The 22,781-nt window shown below is 43.9% G+C and overlaps 1 protein-coding gene across 1 annotated transcript; it reads right to left on the minus strand.

The window, feature by feature from the left end:
• Positions 1–3,726: 3,726 nt before the first annotated feature.
• Positions 3,727–13,631, minus strand: LOC143298864 (uncharacterized). Its single transcript, XM_076611867.1, has 7 exons — positions 13,586–13,631; positions 10,507–10,632; positions 8,772–9,151; positions 8,366–8,509; positions 7,785–7,931; positions 6,247–7,617; positions 3,727–4,672 (listed from the first exon to the last, which is right to left on the minus strand). Exons 3-7 carry the CDS (start codon positions 9,130–9,132, stop codon positions 4,509–4,511), a joined length of 2,187 nt encoding a protein of 728 aa, XP_076467982.1. The 5' UTR covers positions 9,133–9,151; positions 10,507–10,632; positions 13,586–13,631; the 3' UTR covers positions 3,727–4,508.
• Positions 13,632–22,781: the final 9,150 nt, after the last annotated feature.

Here is a 22,781-nt window from a genome sequence, read left to right on the forward strand (position 1 = left end):
GTGTGTGTGTGTGTGTGTGTGTGTGTGTGTGTGTGTGGCGTTGTTGCAAACCCCAAAAGAAGTGTGAAAACACACAAAATGCCGTCAAGTTTTTGTTGTTGTTTTAATGCAATATCAGCATCCTGTTCACACTCAGACAGACAACAATAAAGAAAACAACCCCCACATTGTTTGATTGCCCTGTTTACTCCCAGAGGTGGCGCCACACAGGGGGCGATATCCTGCATGCCTTTTAACCGCAATTCCCTCCCCTGCAACGGTGTGTTCTTCCAATGCTCTATAACACATGCATTATATATATATATATATATATATATATATATATATATATATATATATATATATATATATATCGTGTAGTCTTCCCAGTGATATTCTAAAGCTCGAAGTGTGCTGTGGATACGCAGTATATCATTCATATTTACAGTCATCAACATTTTATGGGTGCTAGGGTTGTTATTATTGTTGTCTTTTCCTCCCAACCAAAGATTGTTTGATGGGAAAGGAAAACACAAACGAGTGTCTGAACTGAAAGGACGTTGGCATTATAAATATTTTTAAATGTGTTATTCCACCCGATTATTCTACGTACGTGGGCACAAATGTCTCCGTTTCTGTGGTGTATTGTTGTTGTTGTTTGCTTGCTTGCTTTTTGTTTGTTTTTTGCTTTTTCAATCTAAGTTTTCAACGCTTAAAAAGCTGTACTTTTGTTTAGGAGATAATTTAAACTGGTCATAGTCATATTACCGTCACAAACACACACACACACGCGCGCGCGCGCGCGCACACACACACACACACACACACACACACACACACACACACATACGAGATGACCTTAATGGTAGGGCAGTGTCTTTCAGACAGGTGTCCAAAGCATTCACTAATCTCCTATTTCGCCGGTCCTAACCATCCGCAAGTACGCAGTTGTCTGCTTTCCGTGGAACGCGTTGTGACGTCTTTGTGACGTGCTGCCTACTTACATCGTGTCGCTTTTCAAAGTGTTTCTGCATAAACAATCTTCGTGATACTTCTTTTAATCGGTCGACACATGCGGGTGGTTGATTCGTTGGGTCTGGGTTTTTTCTCAGAAATATAATAATAGTACACAAGTACAATCTATGCCGACACAACATTCACACAGCTTTGTTTGTGTTCTTCACAATCTGCATTTTACATAGAACAGGAAAGAATTATTTGGTTATTTGTTTGTTTTCGCTTCATATTATTATCTTAATGAATAAAATTTGAGACAAAGATCACATAACTTATGCACAGAAGAACTTCCACCTCTCCCCCCCCTCGCCCTCCGCCCCCCCTCTCTCTCTCTCTCTCTCTCTCTCTCTCTCTCTCTGTCTCTCTGTCTCTGTCTCTGTCTGTCTCTCTCTCTGACATTGCTTATTTGTATACACGTTAATCTGTTATGCATATATCTGAATGCGTGCGTGAATGTATGCATCAATGTATGCATGTATGCGTGTTTGTGTTTTCATGTATCCACCTGTTTATGTTTCACTTGTATATTGTGCACATATATTGTGAAAGCATGAACGTGCATGCCACACATGAATGTACTCGTGAATGTATGAGAGACAGACAGACAGACAGACAGACAGAGAGAGGATGTAGGGAGGTAGAGACAGAGACATAGTGACAGAGAAAGACAGAGAAATATACTATCTTTTTTGTGATCTTCAATCATTTTTATGACAACTTTTCATTTCCCCCTTCAAATCATTTTCTATTTGCCTGAGGGTTCGGTGTTAAGAAGCATTTATGCTTATACCACATCCATCATTAAATCGAAACAACGTCGTTGCCTGTCATCATTTTCGTTGAAAAAGGGGGAAGACAATGACACTTGTGGACGTGAAAGTTCCCTCCCCTGGTCTCCATGGACCACCTGCATTGATCACCATTCTCTTTCTCGCAACACGTACCTAGCAGCTGTGTGCGTGCTTAGGAGCTCACGTTGTCAACGCTGATAATTATATCTTCGCCTGTAGGTGTTTTCACCCTCTTTTTTTTTCTCTTTTTTTTCTTTCTTTTTTTAACTCTGTTCAATGCCTGGTCGACAGGTGTGTGGGTGTCCGTGCGAACGTACGTTGGCTTGCCCTTGAAAGTAAGGGAGAGAGAATATATTTCCAGAAACCAGCAGAGAAATCAATCAACCCAGATAGCTGTTGTCACTTTCACTGGCAATGTCTCGCTGCTGTGGTTCATTTTGTTCAGGCGCATTGTCAAGGTCAGGCAGGCCACAAAAACAACGCGGCCTGGTCAAGTGATTGTCAGTCAGTGAGTTTCGATGCAAGTCTTGTTTGTCCACAGTCATTCGCACGCCAGGTGCGGGATGGGGGAAAGGGAGGAGGGAGAGGAAGGGGTAGGGACAGGGTGGGAGGGATAGGTGTGAACTTTCTACGGTTTCAGTATAAAAAAAAATAAAGGGTATGTGTGTGAGTGCGCGCAAGCGCTCGTGTGTGTGTACGAGAGAGAGAGAGAGAGAGAGAGTGTGTGTGCATATTCCTGCGTGCACTGGCGAGATTGTTTCTACTCGAGATCTGCACACCCACAGCAGAATTTGACTTACAACTGATATCCTTTGGCCTAATGTATACCCGCTGACGCGTTATAAAATTTGATTATGTTATGACTGACTGACTGATACTGCTAATGATACGTCCTAAGCTCGCAAACCAAACCAAAGTCGTAGCTGAATGGACAACGTTAGTGCCACCAGCCTGTGGGTGGAGACATGGTGGTTCCCAAGAACAGAGCCACATTCAGTGTGAAGCACAAGTGAAATAGAAGGGGGATGGCGTATCCTTGATGACAATATGACCAAAATACCATGCAACACAAAGAAACGCAACACAACACCATATAGTTCCATACCAAACTACACCATTCCATACCATACCATACCATACCATACCCTATCAAACCACACCATAGCATATCAAACCACACAATACCACACCACACCACACTACACCACAGCATACCATACCGGACCACACTACAGCATATCAAACCACACAATGCCACACCATACCACACCACACCACACCATACCATAACACACCACACCATACCACGCCATACAATGATTCAAGTCAAGGCCCAGTTTGCTGCGTTTTAATGGATCGGAGTACTGAAAAAGAATTCAGTCACTTGACAAATTTGAACAAGACATTAGGCTGGCTATATGGGGTTTCCTCCAAAAGAAATGTTCATAAAAATAGGACCATGTTACGTGTCAATGCAGAGACAGAGAGAGAGGGGGAGGAAAGGCTGAGGCTGGTAGAGAGAAGGAAGAGGTGAAGAAGAAGAAGAAGAAGAAGAAGAAGAAGAAGAAGAAGAAGAAGAAGAAGAAAACACACAAGAACAAAAACAAGAAGAAAAAAAAACAAGATCAAAACTCTTTTCGTTGACATACCACACCTTCTCCATCATTTCACACTCTCCCCATTATACCCCTGTCCCCCACCGCCACCACCAACCCTAATCTCCCACATCCATCCTCCCCGTCTTCCTTCGTCTTTTGCTTCCTTTCTCTCTTTCTTTGATTGGGGGGGGGGGGGGAAGTGGGGCGTGGAGTTCACTCTATCTTCCCCACACACGACCATTTGTGGACTTTCTCACATTCTTTTACCTTCCTTCCCTCCTCACGCCACCCACCTAATGCTCACATACAAGTCAGTTTGACCCATTTTTTCGCCTATTCTTACTTTGTTCCAAGATGGCAACATGCTTCACTTTTCAATTACCTTTTGATATACAAGAACACAATCAACTGAAACTGTCAGAGAAGTGAGAAGACAACCCACCCAGTCTTCCAGTGATTGTTCAACAATACTGGTTCTGCAGTCAGCAGAGTTGAACCGTTGCCGTCTTGGAATCACCAGATAACATCAGGTGTGTCTGCAGAATCCAGCTGTGTTGTCAATTTTGATAATCCATCACCTTGCTAGCAGAAATACTGTTTTTTAAACTGCAGATATGATGACAATCATGGTTGTATTACAGAAAAAGACGAAGAAGCAGAAAAAGAAGGAGTGTGTGTGTAAAGTTTAATATAGGATTTCTCACGTGTGGAAAAACATTTTTAATGTCTGTTAAGAAACGATAGAAACCTGCAGCAGTTGGCCTTGCTCATCAACGCTAATCAAAACAAAGTAACAGTGTTACACTGTGAAAAAAAAGTCTGCAAAACAACAGGGAAACACATTTCCTTGCGAGACACACAGTATACGTCAAAAGTGATAGTGCCATATATTGCAGTCCGTTCGCTGAAACGAACTTTTCAAGCCTTTAGAACCATTCCATTCAGTGAAAATGGCCATTGATAACAGTCCACGGGAATTCAGAATCAGCGAATTACCGCGGCCAGCCGACTCCACGGACCACTGACCGTCGGTCGGTGGACCACGTCTTCATGAAGTGGGCCCAGGTCTGGATTCACACAGGACTGAATGGCAGAACTGAATAACGACGAGTGGGCGACGACGTCAGATTTCAGGAACGCTGCTGTCCTGCTGCTTGTGTTGTCGTCTCCTTTCCTGAAGTCTCCTGACGGGTCCCTCAGCAGCCAAAAACAGTGCGGCCATGAACGCGCCAATGCCGATTATGCGGTATGACATGGCGTAAGACCCCGTCACGTCCCGGATGTAGCCTGAAACCACACTCGGGGTTGTTAAGTACTTGACGGGAAATTATACGTGGATAGTTTTCTTGTCTCCTAAATAAAGAAAGAAATCCTCCCCTCCCCACAACAAGCACACACACACACACACGCACACACACACACACACACAGGGAGAGAGAGAGAAACACACACACACACACACACACACACACACACTCGCACACACACACACACACACACACACACACACACACACAGAGTTTCCCTTTCTTTACCACAGTCCTAGGTGTGACAAGTCGAGCGCTTATGTTTTTATTTATTTGTTTGTTTAATATGTTTATATTTGTTTTCCTTCGTTTGCCAAAGTCCTGTGTTTTTTTGTTGTTGTTGTTTTGCTGCGCCATTATTTGTATTTGTATTTGTATTTCTTTGTATCACAACAAATTTCTCTGTGTGAAAATTCAGGCTGCTCTCCCCAGGGAGAGCGCGTCGCTACACAACAGTGCCACCCTTTTTTTTTTTTTTTTTTTTCTTTTTTTTTTTTTTTTGTATTTTTCCTGCGTGCAATTTTATTTGTTTTTCCTATTGAAGTGGATTTTTCTACAGAATTTTGCGAGGAACAACACTTTTGTTGCAGTGGGTTCTTTTACGTGCGTTAAGTGCATGCTGCACACGGGACCTCGGTTTATCGTCTCATCCGAATGACTAGCGTCCAGACCACCACTCAAGGTCTAGTGGAGGGGGAGAAAATATCGGCGGCTAAGCCGTGATTCGAACCAGCGCGCTCAGATTCTCTCACTTCCTAAGCGAACGCGTTACCTCTAGGCCATCACTCCATCTGCATCGTTTCAATGGCATTACTCCCACGCTGCTCACCCCGAATCCCCGCGTCCTCCCAGCCGTCAGTCCGCGACGCAGACCACTTTGCCATGGCGGCTGGCGCGCTTCTGTTTGCCATCATTTATTTATCTATTATTTATTCACCTTTTTTTTTTCTTTTCTTTTTTTTCTCAAGGCCTGACTAAGTGCGTTGGGTTACGCTGCTGGTCAGGCATCTGCTTGGCAGATGTGGTGTAGCGTATATGGATTTGTCCGAACGCAGTAACGCCTCCTTCAGCTACTGAAACTGAAACTGAAACTTATGTATCTATTTATTTATTATTTATTTATTTCCGTTGTATAGAAAGCATGGTGGGATTAGATGTTAAATCAAGAACAACAGCAACAAGAACAATAACAACGACGACAACGACAACTCGCACACTCATTTCAAGAATAGACGCTGAACATTTTTCTTGAGGTATTGTGTCTTTTTTAAATTGGCTGAATTCTGACGGCAAACAAACAAATCGAAAACACATCTGATCTTGACAGAGATTCCCGCGGAACGGACTTTCCCAGCACTCCATTGTTTTCTTTTTGTTGTTGATGTTGTTTTTTAAACCTGAAAACATCCCATCCCCCCACACGTCCTGTCACCAACTTTCAACAACCATTGTATCAGTGTGCAGGTGTGTGCTGAAGTGAATGAATGTGTACATGTCTGATTAGTGAGTCCTCAACAAACCAATGAGAATGGGAAGGACTGTGAGGGTACTGACCGAGGAAGGGGTGGGTGACGGCCACTGACACCCCGATACCAAGCTCACAGAAGCCGATGGCCTTGCCCATGTTGTGCAGCCCAACGAAATCGATGACCAGCACGGCAAACAGGCAGTTGCCCAGCCCGCCGAAGAGACCCTGCAGTACAGCGAGCACAACGAAGTGCGGGAAGGTGGACATGAAGCCCACGAACTGCGTGGTGAGCGCCAGGACGAGGAAGGCAACAGCGATCATGGTGCTGACCCGCACCACCCTCAGGTCGGCCACGAAACCGCAGGTCAGGCGGCTCACGAAGTCCAGGCCCCCGATGACGCTGATCAGCAGTGCGCTCTGGGACTCGGGCACCCCGTTCTCGGCGGCCAGGGCGGGAAGGTAGTCCAGTATCATGTCGAGAATGGGGCAGAAGATGATGTACGCCATCAGCAACAGAAACAACGGCTCTCGGAACAGCGAGAAGTCGAAGAGGGAGACGAAGTTTCTGGGGCAGTGCAGCAGGCATCGGAGAGCCCTGGTGCAGGCAGTGGCAGCGTTGTGATTGTTGTTGGTGTCGCTGGCCATGGCTGCACGCTGTGCTGGGGTCTCTGTGTCTGAGAGGAGCGGCAGGGGCGTGGCGGGGATGACGTCCAGAGAGGACACGGACATGAACTGCACCACGCTGCTCTCACTGAGGGCCTGCAGCACAACGGACGTCGGCTCCCCGGACACTGGTGCCCGGGATCGGCTCTCCGGACTTTCCGACAACGCTCGCTTTAGCAATGGCCGCGGAAACGATGTGGACAGCATCCTTATTTCAGGGTGACTTGAGGCCAGTGTCCCAAGGTCGCACTCTTCAATGGTGACAATTTCAGGAGAACAGGACCTGGACCGGAGATAATCAGGAGGGTGCCTGTTGCCAACGTTGTCCTTTGCTGATTCATCTGCAGCCACGGTTTCCACAACAATTGAAGTCTTCTGCTGCACGTGCTGTAATTCGTCATCATTGTCAGGACGTGTCCCGAAGCTGCTAACGTGGAGTCTGTCAAGACTGTCAGAACATCTATCGCCCCAACCAGAAGCCCCGTGTGTTCTGTGGCCTGGGTCACGACGACCTGGCTTGCTGCCCTGTGATGATGGCCGCCGCCGTGCAGTAAAGTGGGAGAGCGGTGTGTGAAGGAGGGCGGCGGGCATGCTGTGCAGACAGATGCCACCAAAGACGAGCAGAGCGCCCGACAAGCCGTACTGGGTGAGGAGGAGAGTGAGGAGGGGGGGAATGGCCACATTGCCAATGCTGGCCCCGCACTTGGCCAGACTGAGGGCCAGGGACCGCCGCTTTCTGAAGTACCTCCCCAACAGAACCTCCCCCGGCGATATCGTCATGCCCAGACCCACGCCTGCAACGGAACGTTTTCCTCTTTGATTGCACGTGTGTTCACACAGACACACAGATATACATGTACAGACACACAGACACACACAGACACACACAGACACACAGACACACACACACACACACACACACACACACACACACACACACACACACACACTGCACTGTGACCTGAGAGCACGGAGTTGACACAGATGAGCAGAGTGAGGTTGTTGACCTGGGAGGACAGGATGGCGCTCAAACTGGTCAGGATGCCGCCCGTCAGCACCAGTGTCCGCACCTGGAGCTTGCCCAGCAGAATGTTCATCACGCAAAACCCTGCACACGGATACGGATGCCTCCACTATTCATCACGCACACACACACACAAAAACACACACTCAAAAGACTTGAATCTATCTAGAAAGTTTTAGCACTTCAGACGAAGGAACTATCCTGTGGCATCCACTGTTATCTCACTTTGAAGCTCTGCCCAGTCATCGCATGTTACTTTGCGAATCTTTTCCTGGTGTGCGTTTTTACCTTCCAGTGATTGAGAAACATGAGGTGCACATACACACGGGCTTACAAAATGTAACTGTCAGGACTGGCCTGTTACGCATTATGAATTGTTATTGTAACGTACTAAGTATTAACGTACTTTTTTTCTTTCTTTATTCTTGTTCTTTCTTCTTCTTCTTTTTTTATACAAGATCTGAACCACGACTTGACAGAGAAACAGACAGGTGGGGAGACAGGCAGACTGCTATTACCACTTAAACTGTAGACGCCGGCCCTGACAGCAAAGAGCAGTGTAGTCTGGGCAGCTGAAGCGTGGAATTTCTGCAGGAGTTCCACGAAAATCAGACCGCTGGACTTCATGTAGCCGGCAATCAGACTGAAGTTCACGAACACACCTGTGGGAGAAACATCACAAAGGTGTGCAAAATGTTTTCGGCACTTCACACCTTTTATTCAATGTTTATTCATCATCAAAACATGTTTTTCAAGACCACAAATGGTGAAGTGAAACGCAGATTATTCGCAAGAAATGAAAGGGAAAAGACACACAGCCATTCGGCCATATTCTTCTGCATGCTCGTGCGGGCACACACACACACACACACACACACACACGAACACGCGCGCGCGCGCGCTCATTCTTCCATAATAACTCACCAAACACTACCATCCAGGCCCAACCACTATCGTACGGAACTCCGTCGTTGTCGTCGTCGTCCTCCTTCTTCTCTTCGTCCATTTCCGCTTCCGTTAGCGTCACTTCCGGAAACAACTTTTCATTTCCGGTTCCTGTTTCCAAGAGAGGTTCCCCAGCATCTCCAATCTCTTCCCCGGCAGCTGAGGCAAAGGCTGTGGAAGATTCCGAGGACAACTGCGAATGATGCTCGAGTGTGGGTGAGTGTGGGTGTGGTGGGGAGGGGCTGGGTGTGTCGCCCTGGATGTCGTGCAGTGTGGTCAGTCCCGTGTCCCCCTCCACCTTCCGGCTCCCGTCTTCTCTGGAGGCCCCCAGCACCGTCATGTCGGCGTCCTGTGCTGGTCTGCACGGTGCGTGTCGATGGTAAACATTGTTGTATACATAATATATCATGACTATCGCCTAAAATATCATTTTCTTGTGTGTATGTGATATGTTTTAACATTATGCCATTGTTAACATCCTTTGTGGTACGTCTATTATAGCGAGAATGGCGTTTACGAAATTTTCTGGGTTTTTGTTCTTCTTTTTTTTTTCTTCTTTTTTTTTGGGAGGGGGGGGGGTGTGGAAGGGGGCGCTTAACACCGTTTGACATTTTGTATGAATCAAAATCAAATCAAATCAAAAACACTTTATCAATCCACATGGAAATTAAGTTGTGTAATCACAGGCTCGTTGTAAACACTGGCATAAAATCATCTTGCGCAACATAAGAAGACATTAAAACTAGTCAAATAAGAATTCCCAACAGCTGACGATATACTACTCTGCAAGTTTCAAAAGGCATGGGGATGCCTGTAAAACTGAAAGCTAGCGACTCAGCGTTCGTTTCGTGAATGATAGGATAGCACATCATCAACACTGGAAGTCAGGAGTCTTAGTCAAACTGTATGTGTTCGCATGGAAGTACTTTTTTTTCTGCCCCATCATCTGCGCCGTTTCAGTGGCATTACTCCCACGCCGCTCATTTAGATTCCCCCATACACGGCCACACCCGGGTTCGTCCGTCGCAGTTCCAGCGTCGGCAGTCCACAGGGAACCATCGATGTTAGGTCGCCTGGAGGCCACACACCAGAGGAGACCCTGTACTGCTGCTGAGTCACTTCGGTGGTGTTCAGTGGTGCCTGTTCTGTTTTAACGTACTTAGGACACCACATACTAAGCCCCCTACTAACGACAATAATGGCTTAGTCGCGGAGCCAGACTGAGTGAGCGTCTCTCCCAGAGTGGAGACAGCCACCACGTCCCTCAAACAACAGCCCCCCAATGAACCTACCGACACTGACGACATTGACAGGACTCACCCCAAGCACGGAAGTGGAGGGGTATCGAAACTGAGGTCACCATGAGAGCAGGGCATGAAAGGCCACAGACTTTGAGACTATTTTGTTTTATATTGATGACGATGAAGGAGGAGGAGGATGACGATGATGATGACGATGTTGCTATGGAGGTCCATTTTGGTTTGGGACTGCGTGACAAGGCTGTACTCTACGCTTCCTGTCATAATGATATCCCGGCGTTAACCAGGCCCGAGAGATACAGACACTTGCAGTGTTGGTCAGGTAATTAGAGCAACACACCCAAAGACGCATCCTTGAAGTGGATGACACTCGACTGTGTGGTCCCAGTCTCCCCATTTAAGCCCACAGCACACTCAACTCTGGGTAGGAGCCGGCCACGGGCCGAAAAACCCACCTCCGCTGGGATTCGAACCCGCGTCCTCCCAGCCGTCAGTCCGCGACGCTAACCACTTCGCCACGGCGGCTGGTCGCATGGAAGTACTTCGTCCATCTCACCACCCTGATGCACACTCACGTGCACCTGTCAGGAGACATACAAAAATAACAAGACAAAGCAATTTTTAGAATGATTACAATTAAAACAAACAATAAAAAGACGATTCGGTGAGCGACAGCTGAACCGAGCGGTCACGTTTTGCAGTGCCCTACCACACCGAATGCAAGCTGAGTTGTGTTTAAGTTTCAACGCTATTTTTCCCCCGTCTCAGTGAGGCGAAACCGTTGCGACTGTTAAAAAAAAAAAAAAAAAAAAAAAAAAAAACACGAAAGAAAACAGAAGGAAAAAAAGGTGGGTTTTTTATGTTTTGTTTTGTTTTTTGGCCAATGAAGAAGGCGTGTGAATGCACAAAAAAGAAGTGTTATTAGACGGAAAGAGGAGTCGAGGTAGCGGGTGAAAGAGAGGAAATGCTTTGTGAGTATTATTAGTGTAAGAAAGTCTTAATATATGTTTTAGAGGAAATGAAGATAAGAGTCTATTATAAGAAATAAGAGTTTTAAGAGAAAAACAAAAACAACAAAACAAAAAACAAAAAAAAACAATAAAAAGACGGTGGCAGGGGGGAATGTTCCAGAAGAATGGGCGAAGCAACAGGGAGGGGGGGGGTGGAGGAAGGGTGAGAGAGAGAATGTGAAGTGTGTAATGTAATCCGTCTGAATATGCGTAAAAAAATGCTCTAGAACATAGCAGTTCGCATGAAGAAGAACTGTACAAAAAATGTTAATCTTGGTGATTGCGTTGTTCGTTTATGGTAAATATGGGGTGTAGAGGTGGTTGTGGGTTTGAAGTGGTGGGGCCTGGATGACTTGATTGATAAAGCTCCTTAAAAAGAAGGGGAATGTTCTGGTTAGTTTCATGGAAGGCCCCTCTATACAGGACCCTGAGTGGTGGCTTGGGTGCTAGTCTTTGGGATGATTCGATATACCAACGTCCTGTGTGCAGCATGCCGTTAGGGTAGGTAAAATTTTCGCAAGGCAAAAATACAGTATGTAAAAATATAGCTGTGTTCGGCAACATCCTGTCAGTCTTATTTGTATTTGTATTTCTTTTTATCACAACAGATTTCTCTGTGTGAAATTCGGGCTGCTCTCCCCAGGGAGAGCGCGTCGCTACACTACAGCGTCACCCTTTTTTTTTTCTTTTTTTTTCCTGCGTGCAGTTTTATTTGTTTTTCCTATCGAAGTGGATTTTTCTACAGAATTTTGCCAGGAACAACCCTTTTGTTGCCATGGGTTCTTTTACGTGCGCTAAGTGCATGCTGCACACGGGACCTCGGTTTATCGTCTCATCCGAATGACTAGCGTCCAGACCACCACTCAAGGTCTAGTGGAAGGGGAGAAAATATCGGCGGCTGAGCCGTGATTCGAACCAGCGCGCTCAGATTCTCTCTCGCTTCCTAGGCGGACGCGTTACCTCAAGGCCATCACTCACTTATTTATTAATAAAACAGTGTTCTTAGTAAAACGTTGGCGCACGATCTGTCGTCGTGCTGTTCTCGGGGTTAAAAACTAGTGCTTGTTTATCATGTTCTTGATTAGTTATATCGCCTGTTTATCAGCGAACATGTCAACAATTTCTAGTATAGAGACACTGTGGTATTCTTGTATCTGGTATCTTGTGTTCTGACCTGCGGCAACACTTCCGAAACACCATCAGAGTGCAAAAAGTAGGGACACACTAGGTCATCAGCGGACGTAGAAGTCAATGATAACATGGTTGGGCTAGAAATGACTGCAGCTCTTCGCTCAGCATTAAATTGAATGACACAGCAAAACGTGCGTGCGCGTATGTGTGTGCGTGTGTGTGCGCTTATGTTTCTGTGTCTGTGTTTGTGTCTGTGACTTTATATATTGTCACTCAAAACCATAAAATGTTTCATGTGTTTGATTGTGTGATTAACTCTCTCTCTCTCTCTCTCTCTCTCTCTCTATATATATATATATATATATATATATATATATATACATATATATATAAGTATAATGACTTGCATCTGTTATTGTTAAGGTTCATTGTATCCAGATTATTTTTATTTTTTATTTTTTATTTCTTATTTTCTTTATTTTTTCCCCCATCTATTCTGAATTGTCACAATGGATCTATATACAAAATAAAACTGTGGTCGACCCAATAAAGTCCGCGACAAAAAATAAATAAGTAAATAAAATAAAATAAATAGATAAAATAAAGATTCATGTGTTTGTCGGTGACAAGTTGTTAATGGACTAAAATGTCAATGATAACAAGACTGCTGATGAAAGAAACGCACCACTAAGCCTGAGGACGAACGACATTGCAAAACCTGTGTGTGTGCGTATGTGTGACTGCGTTTTTCAGGACGCACCTCTATCTGATTACATGGGCGCTGAGTAGGTGTGTGTGTGTGTGTGTGTGTGTGTGGCGCAAAATAGGACACAAAAAATACTGATAAACAAACCTCCCAAGCTTCTTCCTTTATCAAGGCAGAACATTATCCTCAGCAAACCGGTGTCACCGTGTAAAAAAAAAAAAATGTCTTTGCTAGCTGTAAACACAAACCCTCAAACAACATGTACAGAGACATGTACAATATGTGAACAGTTTTGGACAAACAACAGTTTGAACAATTCTGTGCGACCGACCAAGGTAAAAAAAAAACCACCAGATGAATAATCCATGACGGATAATAATGGACAAAAAAAACCCGTGACAACCACCCGTCGCCAAACAGCTGTGGACAAACATCCTTGGACAAATAACCCACGACAGATAACCCAGGGAACCCAGGACAAATAATCCAGTACTGTCAGTCAATGAAAAACAATACTAGAACACAAAAATCAAAGAAAAACAGTCTTAGACAGTCTGATAAAAACAAAAAAAGCAAAAACAAAAAAACACCAAAACAAACAGGTACGCTGTCATGTCAATGTTATACACACTGCAAAGTTAACGGAATGGGTACGCTTTGAAACGTTAAAGTGAATGTGTTCCTTACCTCTGAAGAACTTCCACCAACCCTTCTCTCACACTCAGCACACGACTTCTAACCAAGAACAACACTTGACATTCGGGATCTAATCGTTAGACTCCTATCAATGTGGACCATCGAGCGATGCTCTCGGAAACCTATCATTGGCTGACTTGAACCACGTGTGCTGTGTCGGTCAGTGGCATTTGACACCAATCCATGCTTCTTTTCCCTGCACTACTAAAAGTTTCACGTCATGTGTGGCTGGGGGTGGGGGAGGAGGGGGATACGGGGGGGGGGGGGGGGGGGAGAGAACAGTTTGGGTAAGGTGTGCGCGCAGTTCAGCGCCACTTGCATCAATATCAGCAAACCGCGAATTCACACTTTTCCATCCTTCATTTCTACTAAAAGTTAACTGTCTCGCAGCATTTTACAGCAGTCAGGGCAGATGGTTCACAGTCACAGTGTCACGGACGCGACACAGGAACGCTGGACTCAGTCTTCTCCTTCAGCCAAATCAACCTCACCAAATCAAATTCCTGTACGTGATATAATGTATGAATATGTGATCACCTAACAGTCAGTAACAGCAGTGATTGTACGTGATGTTATGTATTAATATGTTATCACCTAACAGTCAGTACTAGCGGTGATGTCACGTGGAGTTATGTGTAAATGTGTGAATGATCACTTAACGGTCAGTAATAGCGATAACATAACATGATGTTATGTGTAAATGTGTGAATGATCACTTAACGGTCAGTAATAGCGATAACATAACATGATGTTATGTGTAACTGTGTGAATGATCACTTAACGGTCAGTAATAGCGATAACATAACATGATGTTATGTGTAAATGTGTGAATGATCACTTAACGGTCAGTAATAGCGATAACATAACATGATGTTATGTGTAAATGTGTGAATGATCACTTAACGGTCAGTAACAGCGATAACATAACATGATGTTATGTGTAAATGTGTGAATGATCACGAACCGGTCAGTGACATCGGTGCTGTTAAGTGATGGAATGTGTAAATGTGTGAACGACCACATTGTGTGAATGATCACGAACCGGTCAGAAATAGCGGTGATGTCACGTGATGTTATGTGTGAATACGTGAATCGTTAGTACCGGTCAGTAAAAGCAGTGGTGTTACGTGATGTTATGTGCAACAACAACAACAAAAAGATGAATGAAAAAAAATTCTCAAATATTGTATATGTATATATATATGTGTGTGTGTGTGTGTGTGTGTGTGTGTGTGTGTGTGTGTGTGTGTGTTGTGTAAATTGAGGGGAGTTTGACTGCGTGTACCTTTTTTTTTTCTTTTATCTGTGTAATCTCTATATTTTTTGTCCTTTTTCATTGTGGATGTAACCGAGGAGAGTGTATGCGCGCCATTCTTCTCTCTCTCTCTCTCTCTTTTGAATCCTGTGAAGTTGCAATTAACTTTGAACCTTGAACATGGCAGTTCGCACACTGATCAACAATCTCTACAATCCTAAATCTGGTGCTAAGTTCTATGGTACTACTGTATCATAAACAGACTCTCAAGAAATTGTGTACTTTAAGAAATCAATTGACATTTCACTTTTTTTTTTTCTTTGCTCTTCCTATTTGCTTTGTTGTTGTTGTTGTTGTTGTTGTGTGTGTGTGTGTGTGTGTGTGTGTGTGTGTGTGTGTGTGTGTGTGTGTGTGTGTGTGTGTGTGTGCATTGACTCATTTATTGCTCTCCCCTGTATGTTTCAGTCTCTATTAGCGTTAAAAGTCCAAATTTTCACTTTTTATTTGTTACAAGACTTCTTCTTCTTCTTCTTCATTTGATATTTTCGCTGTATCGTTGTTCTCCGATAATTTGTATTGGACTGTGCCGCGGTTCTCTAATTTTGCTGTGCCGTGGTTCAGTAACTGAGATTTGCCACGGTTCTTTAACTGTGCGCTGTGCAGCGGTTCCCTGACTGCGCTGTGCCGCGGTTCTTTAATTGTGTGCTGTGCCGCGGTTCTTTAATTGTGTGCTGTGCCGCGGTTCTTTAATTGTGTGCTGTGCCGTGGTTCTTTAATTGTGTGCTGTGCCGTGGTTCTTTAATTGTATGTTGTGCCGTGGTTCTCTAACTGTGCTGTGCCGCGGTTCTCTAACTGTGCTGTGCCGCGGTTCTCTAACTGTGCTGTGCCGCGGTTCTATGACTGTGTTGTGCCGCGGTTCTATGACTGTGTTGTGCCGCGGTTCTCTGTGTTGTGCCGCGGTTCTCTAACTGTGTTGTGCCGCGGTTCTCTAACTGCGTTGTGCCGCGGTTCCCTGACTGTGCTGTGCCGCGGTGTTGTCAGTACTGCTCTGTCCAGCAACGGCCAAAAACAGACAGTTGCTCGATCTACGTTAATTTTTTGTGATTATCTTACTCTTTTTTTTTTCCACCTTTGTGCTTTTCCCCCACAGGTATATAGTTTTGTTAAATACTCCTTACTATTAGTCTACACTATGGGTTCTAATGTGCAGCAGTCTGACTTGTCTACTAATGAGAAAGGACTACGGCTTGGACACCTGAATGTTTATCATTTGTACAATAAGCTTCACGATGTTTGCATGCTCCTAAATGATTCTCCTCCTATTCATATACTCGGGCTCAGTGAAACACGCCTTGATTTCCGATTCAGCAACGAGGCCTTATCCATACCTAACTATGATTTCATTCGCCGTGATGGAAATCAGTATGGTGAAACAGGATTAGGGATATACATTCATCAAAGTATTTCCCAGTTTACAAAAAGACGACCTGACCTAGAAACCAACAATGTGGAATGTATGTGGTTACAGGTCAAACCTTCAAAGTCCACCCCTCTCCTTGTAGGCTTTCTGTATAGAAATCCCTCAGCTAGATTCCCTTGGTATGATGACTTTGTACAAATGATGGACAATGTTTATAAACATAAACAAAATGTCATTCTGCTAGGAGATTTCAACATTAATCTGTCTAAACCACAACCCGCATGGGAATCAACTACTACTCTCTTTGGTTTGCATCAACTCATTCACAGTGCAACCAGAATCACGAAGACGTCATCCACCCTACTTGACCATATTTACACAAATAACAAAGATCTAGTGCACAACATAACAGTGTCCAACAAAAGCATCAGTGACCATTGTCCGGTTATCTGTACATGGTCTTGTAAACTTCCTCGGAAACAAAGCAAGGGCCACACAACGATCCAATACCGCTCTTTCAAAAAATTCAGTTCCGCTGCATTTTTTCTTGATTTGAGCTTGGCACCCTTCCAGAAAGTATTCATGACTGCAGATCCCACTCAAGCATTAACAGTATGGTATGAAACCTTTCTTGCAGTCGTTGACAGACATGCTCCTCTTCGGACGAGGAGAGTAAAACACAAAACACTTCCGAACTGGTTGACGCACGATCTCATCGTAGCTATGGCATTAAGAGATGTTTTAAAAGCTGCTGGGATGGAGACCGAATACAGAAAACAAAGAAATAAAGTGTGTGATTTAGTCAAACAAGCAAAGTCAGATCATTTTAAGAACCTTATCAACAGCAACAGAGACACAGCAACACTATGGCGTGCTGTTAATGAAATTACAGATCAGTCTAAAAAGAAAACAAATGCTGTCTCAACTATGTGGACAACGGATTCACTCAATGACCATTTTCTAAAAACAACTCAGTCAACACAGCCATCTACAAACGACCTTCCTTCAGAATGTTATATAACCCCCCAGACGTTACAAACATTTTGTCAAGAACGTCTTAAATCTGAACCATTCACTATTCCCCCACTTGCTGTTCATGAAGTTGGATCCTTAATCTCAAATCTAAAGAATAAAAAGGCAATGGGTCCAGACAGTTTAAACGCATCTGTTCTCAAACTTGCTTTGCCCTACATAGTAGACTCCCTTACATATATTTACAATTTGTGCATTGAACAGAACACAGTTCCAGCTGCGCTAAAAACAGCAAAAGTAATCCCACTGCCAAAAACAAAAGATATTACAGATCTCAACAACTTTAGACCAATATCCCTACTGTCCGTTGTTTCCAAGCCTCTCGAAAAACACGTCCACAAACACCTTATGAAACACATGGAGCAAAACAACCTCTTTCATCCCCTCCAGTCCGGCTTTCGCCGTTATCACTCCTGTCACACAGCCTTAACCCGACTTTGCGACACGTGGTTATCTGCAATTAATCATAACAAGATCACTGGAACAGTTTTCCTTGATTTCAAGAAGGCCTTTGATCTTGTGGATCACGAAATACTGATAAACAAATTAAATGAATATACTCAAAACCAGTCAGTTGTCTCATTCTTCCGGTCTTACCTGGAAAACAGAACACAGCGTGTTTACTTAAATGGCACGTACTCTTCTGAAGGTCATGTAGATCGTGGTGTACCGCAAGGCTCTATCCTTGGACCTCTACTCTTTTGCATCTATATAAATGACTTGCCGATGCACATATCACCTGGCAACGTCATCTGCGATCTGTTCGCTGATGACAGTTCTCTTCATTGTAGTGACACCAACATCGCTGTTGTACAATCATCGCTACAACAGGGAATAAATGACATCTTAGACTGGTGTTACCAGAATCACATGGAACTTAACCCACCTAAGACAAAAAGTATGGCACTGACATCCAGACAAAAACACCAACGTAAGCCTCTCACTCTAAAACTTGAGGTAAACAAGAACCCAGTTGAACAAGTTTGTGAACACCGCGTTCTTGGGGTAATAATTGATAAAGAACTAAACTGGCAAGCTCATATTAACCATGTCTGCAAACAGTTAGCTCGCAATCTGTTCTTACTCAATAAACTTAGACATTATGTCGATGCTCCAACCCGAAAATTATTCTTCGGGGCACATTGTCTTTCTCATATCAATTATGCATCTACAATCTGGAGCAATGCCAGTCACAACCAGCTCAAAAAAATTAACTCATTACATAGACGAGCAGCTAAACTTATTCTACCCGACCACTCACTATCAACAGATGAGAAATTAACAAAACTGGAAATATTACCACTGTACAAGCAATTTGAATACAATAGAATGGTCCTCATGTTCAAAGTACACAACCACATGTCACCACCGTACCTCAGTGAATTTGTTCAAAGGGCAACAGAGCGTTACGATTCAGATAATTATATTCTGCCTCGTGTGCGCATTGACTTGTACAAATCTAGCTTTGCATTTTTTGGACCATCTATTTGGAACTCTCTTCCTACGTTCGTCAAGACAGGCGATTCATTATCGTCCTTCAAATCAAGGGTACGAAAACTTCTGCTCCACAAACAATAGACCCCCAAACCAAATATAACCGGCCTAAACATATCATGCCCTTTGTGAAATGTATGCGCTGTCTGTTCCTATACATACACTAACGTGTTTCATCTTATTTTCAACCTTTTGTGTTTTTTATGTATTACATGCAAGCTATTGATTGGATGTTATTGCCTGCCACATCAGCGTCAGGTTTCTCATCACTGTTGTATATGTACAGTGATATAACTGTATTTCTCTGCTCTGTTTATATATTTTCATTTCAGTCGTGCCTCTTTCCTGTATTCTGTGTGATGATTAATTTGACAGTCTTAATAATCCCTTTACTTTTTGATTTTTTTTTTCTTTCCCTTTCTTTTTGTTCAATATTTGCTATTGTACTACAATATGATTTGTAATGTACTACAATATGATTTGATACCTAATTATGTTTATGTATAAGTATGCATACATATCTGCATATACATGTAGACATATGCATGCATGTGGGTATATGTGCAAATATGTATATGCATAAGGGGGTGTGTGTTTGGGGATGAGTGTGTGCATATGTGTGTGATTGGGTGGGTGTGAGGGTGTGACAGTGTTCCCTTAGTGGTAGTATTTACTATTGTTATTATTGTTGTGTCTTATCGTTACTGTTTTTGTTGTCACAAGGACAGATTGGAAGACTAGGCAATGCCTAAAATCTTTATCCTTGAGTAATAAAGTTTTTGAATCTTGAATCTTGAATCTCTCTCTCTCTCTCTCTCTCTCTCTCTCTCTCTCTCTCTCTCTCTCTTCTTTTTATAATTTTTATTAATTTTTTTTTTGTCTCTGTATCATCCATTTATTTTTGTCATTCTTTTTAATGCGGATTTCATCCTTTTTTTCTAGTCTGGAAGACTAATATTTAATACACAAGAGGTCTCTGTCCGCCAGTCAAACAAACAATGTTGCCAGGATTACGGGATTACAAAGATAGTCTGATCCCTGTCGTTTGGTTTGCTATTTTCCACTGTGCTTAAAATGTTCTAGACAGTGTCCGTCCAATTAGTCTGTCTGTTTCCTTGTGTGCCCATGTCACTGGCTGTGTGTGTGTGTGTGTGTGTGTGTGTGTGTGTGTGTGTGTGTGTAGAAAGGGAAAGGGGAGAGAGAGATGATGATGATGATGTTTTATTGAAGAAACACATAAGGTTCATTTCAATGGGGAGTTGGGGGATAGGTCATTCAGCGGTAAAAAGAAAAAAAAAATCATTTTCAAGTGGACAGACATTGTCATGAAGCGTAGCAGAGGGTAATTCACACTAACAACACGAGTGTCAGAAAGGAATGCTGCGATGAAAACTGGAAACCAACTTCAGCGTGTACGCTGTGAGCGCAATCTGAAAACTATACAGAAAGCGAGAAAGCTTTGACACGGTCTCGTCGTCATCAGCTCCCATCAGTTCAGGCAAATTATGAGTCTCGGACTCAACCGGAAAGAACTCGTTGCGTAAAGCTACATAAGCTGAACAGACAAACAAAACATGGCTTTCATCTTCGATTTCAAGCTTACACATTGGGCATAGTATCTGCTGAGGGGATAAATCTGCTAGGTACCGAAACCTATGAGAGTTAATGGGTGAAAAGCCAAATCTGAATTGAACATATGCAGTCTTGTAACATCGCAACTGTTTACAGTCCACATATGGCTCAACCTTGAATATTCTTTTGAACTGGGCATAAAATTCAAAGCGTAGACTAGTCTATATCCCTTCTACCCATTCCCGTAAGAAACTACTGACCAAGAAAGAGAGAGAGAGGTGTTTATATGTATCATATGTGCGTGTCGTGGTGGAGGAGCCGGTGGGAGGGTGGGTGAGGGTATGTGTGTGCGTATATGTTCCATCATCTCCGTACTCCTCCCCCAGTCCATGTTCAATAATTTACCAGTACCAACTTTGTCCTAAGTAAATGATGCCTTCACCGCTACTGTGTTCCGTTCAAGAACAAAAAAAAGTCTTCCGCCTACACCAATGAGGTCCTGTGAGGGTTTCCATTCTCCCAATTAATTCCAGGATTGGTGAAAAGTGAAGCTGCGCTAATGGTACCCGCATGTGCAGTTGGGCGGAAATACGGCACAGAGGTAGAGCGGACATTGGCACTGTCTGGCGGTGTCTTTGACATTGCTGAAGCGCTGGGATTTTCTGGTAATTACATTTTTTTTTTTTTTTTTTTTTTTTTTTTTTTTTTTTGAGGGGGCGCGGGTGGTGTGGGTATGGGTTGTGGGTGTGGGGGCAGAAGGCTTCCTGGGAGTATTGAACTGAAAATGTGGGTGTTTCTCTCTCTCCCTCTCTCTCTCTCTCTGTTTCTTGAGTGCGGGAGGTGTGTGTGTGTGTGTGTGTGTGTGTGTGTGTGTGTGTGTGTGCGTGCGTGGTTACATAAGTATTTGCATGTGATTTTCAGGTGTGTATTTATGCATGCTCTCTCTCTCTCTCTCTCTCTCTCTCTCTCTCTCTCTCTCCTCTCTCTCTCTCTCTCTCTCCCTCTCTCTCTCTCTCTGTTTCTTGAGTGCGGGAGGTGTGTGTGTGTGTGTGCGTGTGCGTGCGTGCGTGCGTGCGTGCTTACATAAGTATTTGCATGTGAGTTTCAGGTGTGTATTTATGCATGCTCTCTCTCTCTCTCTCTCTCTCTCTCTCTCTCTCTCTCTCTCTCTCTCTCAACGGGAAACGTCAAGTCTAGATTAATTCCGCAAGAAACCACAAATTAAAGGGAACACAAACACCACACACACACACACATACACACACACACACACACACACACACACACCACACACACACACACACACACACACACACACACACACAACGCATATGACATAGGCTCCAGGCCATCTCCGTGTCGCCGCTTGTCTTCAGGCTGATCAGACATCAAAGGGGTGGCCTTGGACATGGAGTGTTTGACAGAGAAGCAAGGATACTGAGTTCGATTCGTTTCGGTACCAGGACTGTCATTGCCTTAAGCAATGGTTTGGGTGCCAGTCTTTCGGATAAAACGAGGTCCCGTAAATTTAATACGCACAAAGAACACGAGGCAACAAGAGAACTGATCCTGGCAAGACTGATTTTGTTTAAGGCATTTTGAAGGAGAATCAAATAAACAGACTGGCGGGGTCTGGGCTAAGAATGTTTTTTCATGAGAGTTCAGAAAAAGGGAGAACTCCTAGTTCATCAAACCTTTTATCTCCATTAACACGTACAATTTAAGAAGAAAAAAAGAAAGTTTCATCATTGTCGACATAAAATAAGTAGATAAGATGAAATAGCAAATAAATTGAAATGTAATTAGCTCAAAGATACGTAGAAACAAACAGGAATGAACTGGGTGTGTAGTGGGGGGCCGGGTGGGGGATGGAGGGTGGGGGTCGGGACGGGGGGAAGAGGGGGGAGGGTTGCAGACACTGACAGGGAAGACCAGTATAAACGCATGGTCTGTCCATCTCAAACGTGAGGTATTTAGTACTTAAGAACAGCGGCGACTCTAATTTCCTGTTCACCTCATCACTGCCTGCATAACCCCCTACCTATCTCTGTCGCTAAGCAACACCAGCTTTGATGGCGAAAACACAGCATGTCCATTCTCAGATACGATACAGAGATAGCTGGTAACTGTCTCCCGTCTTACGACCTTCATACGATAAAGGTCAAGGTCAAGGTTTTCCCATGATGACCTCTAGACCCTTTCGAAAGGAAGGACGTGTATCTCCACCGGACTCTTTACGTTTTTTTCGGTGTGTGTGTTGTTTTGTTGTGTTTTTGGGGTTGTTTTTGTTGTTGTTGTTGTTGTTTTGTTTTGTTGTTGTTTTGTTGTTGGTTTTTTGTTGGTTTTTTGTTTGTTTTTGTTTTTGTTTTTTTCTGGGGGGGGGGTTGTTTGGTTTTGGGGGGGGGGGGGTTGGG

The sequence above is a fragment of the Babylonia areolata genome, chromosome 24 (assembly GCF_041734735.1).
Source record: "Babylonia areolata isolate BAREFJ2019XMU chromosome 24, ASM4173473v1, whole genome shotgun sequence".
Taxonomy (NCBI): domain Eukaryota; kingdom Metazoa; phylum Mollusca; class Gastropoda; order Neogastropoda; family Buccinidae; genus Babylonia; species Babylonia areolata.

Bases quoted from the DNA above. Each gene is read 5' to 3' on its own strand.
- LOC143298864 (XM_076611867.1), bottom strand. From the start codon at position 9,132: ATGACGGTGCTGGGGGCCTCCAGAGAAGACGGGAGCCGGAAGGTGGAG. The intron at 8,510-8,771 runs GTGAGTTATTAT...TTTCTCCCACAG, and splicing joins GGCCTGGATGGTAGTGTTTG to GTGTGTTCGTGAACTTCAGT. The intron at 7,618-7,784 runs GTCACAGTGCAG...GTTCCGTTGCAG, and splicing joins TGTCAACTCCGTGCTCTCAG to GCGTGGGTCTGGGCATGACG.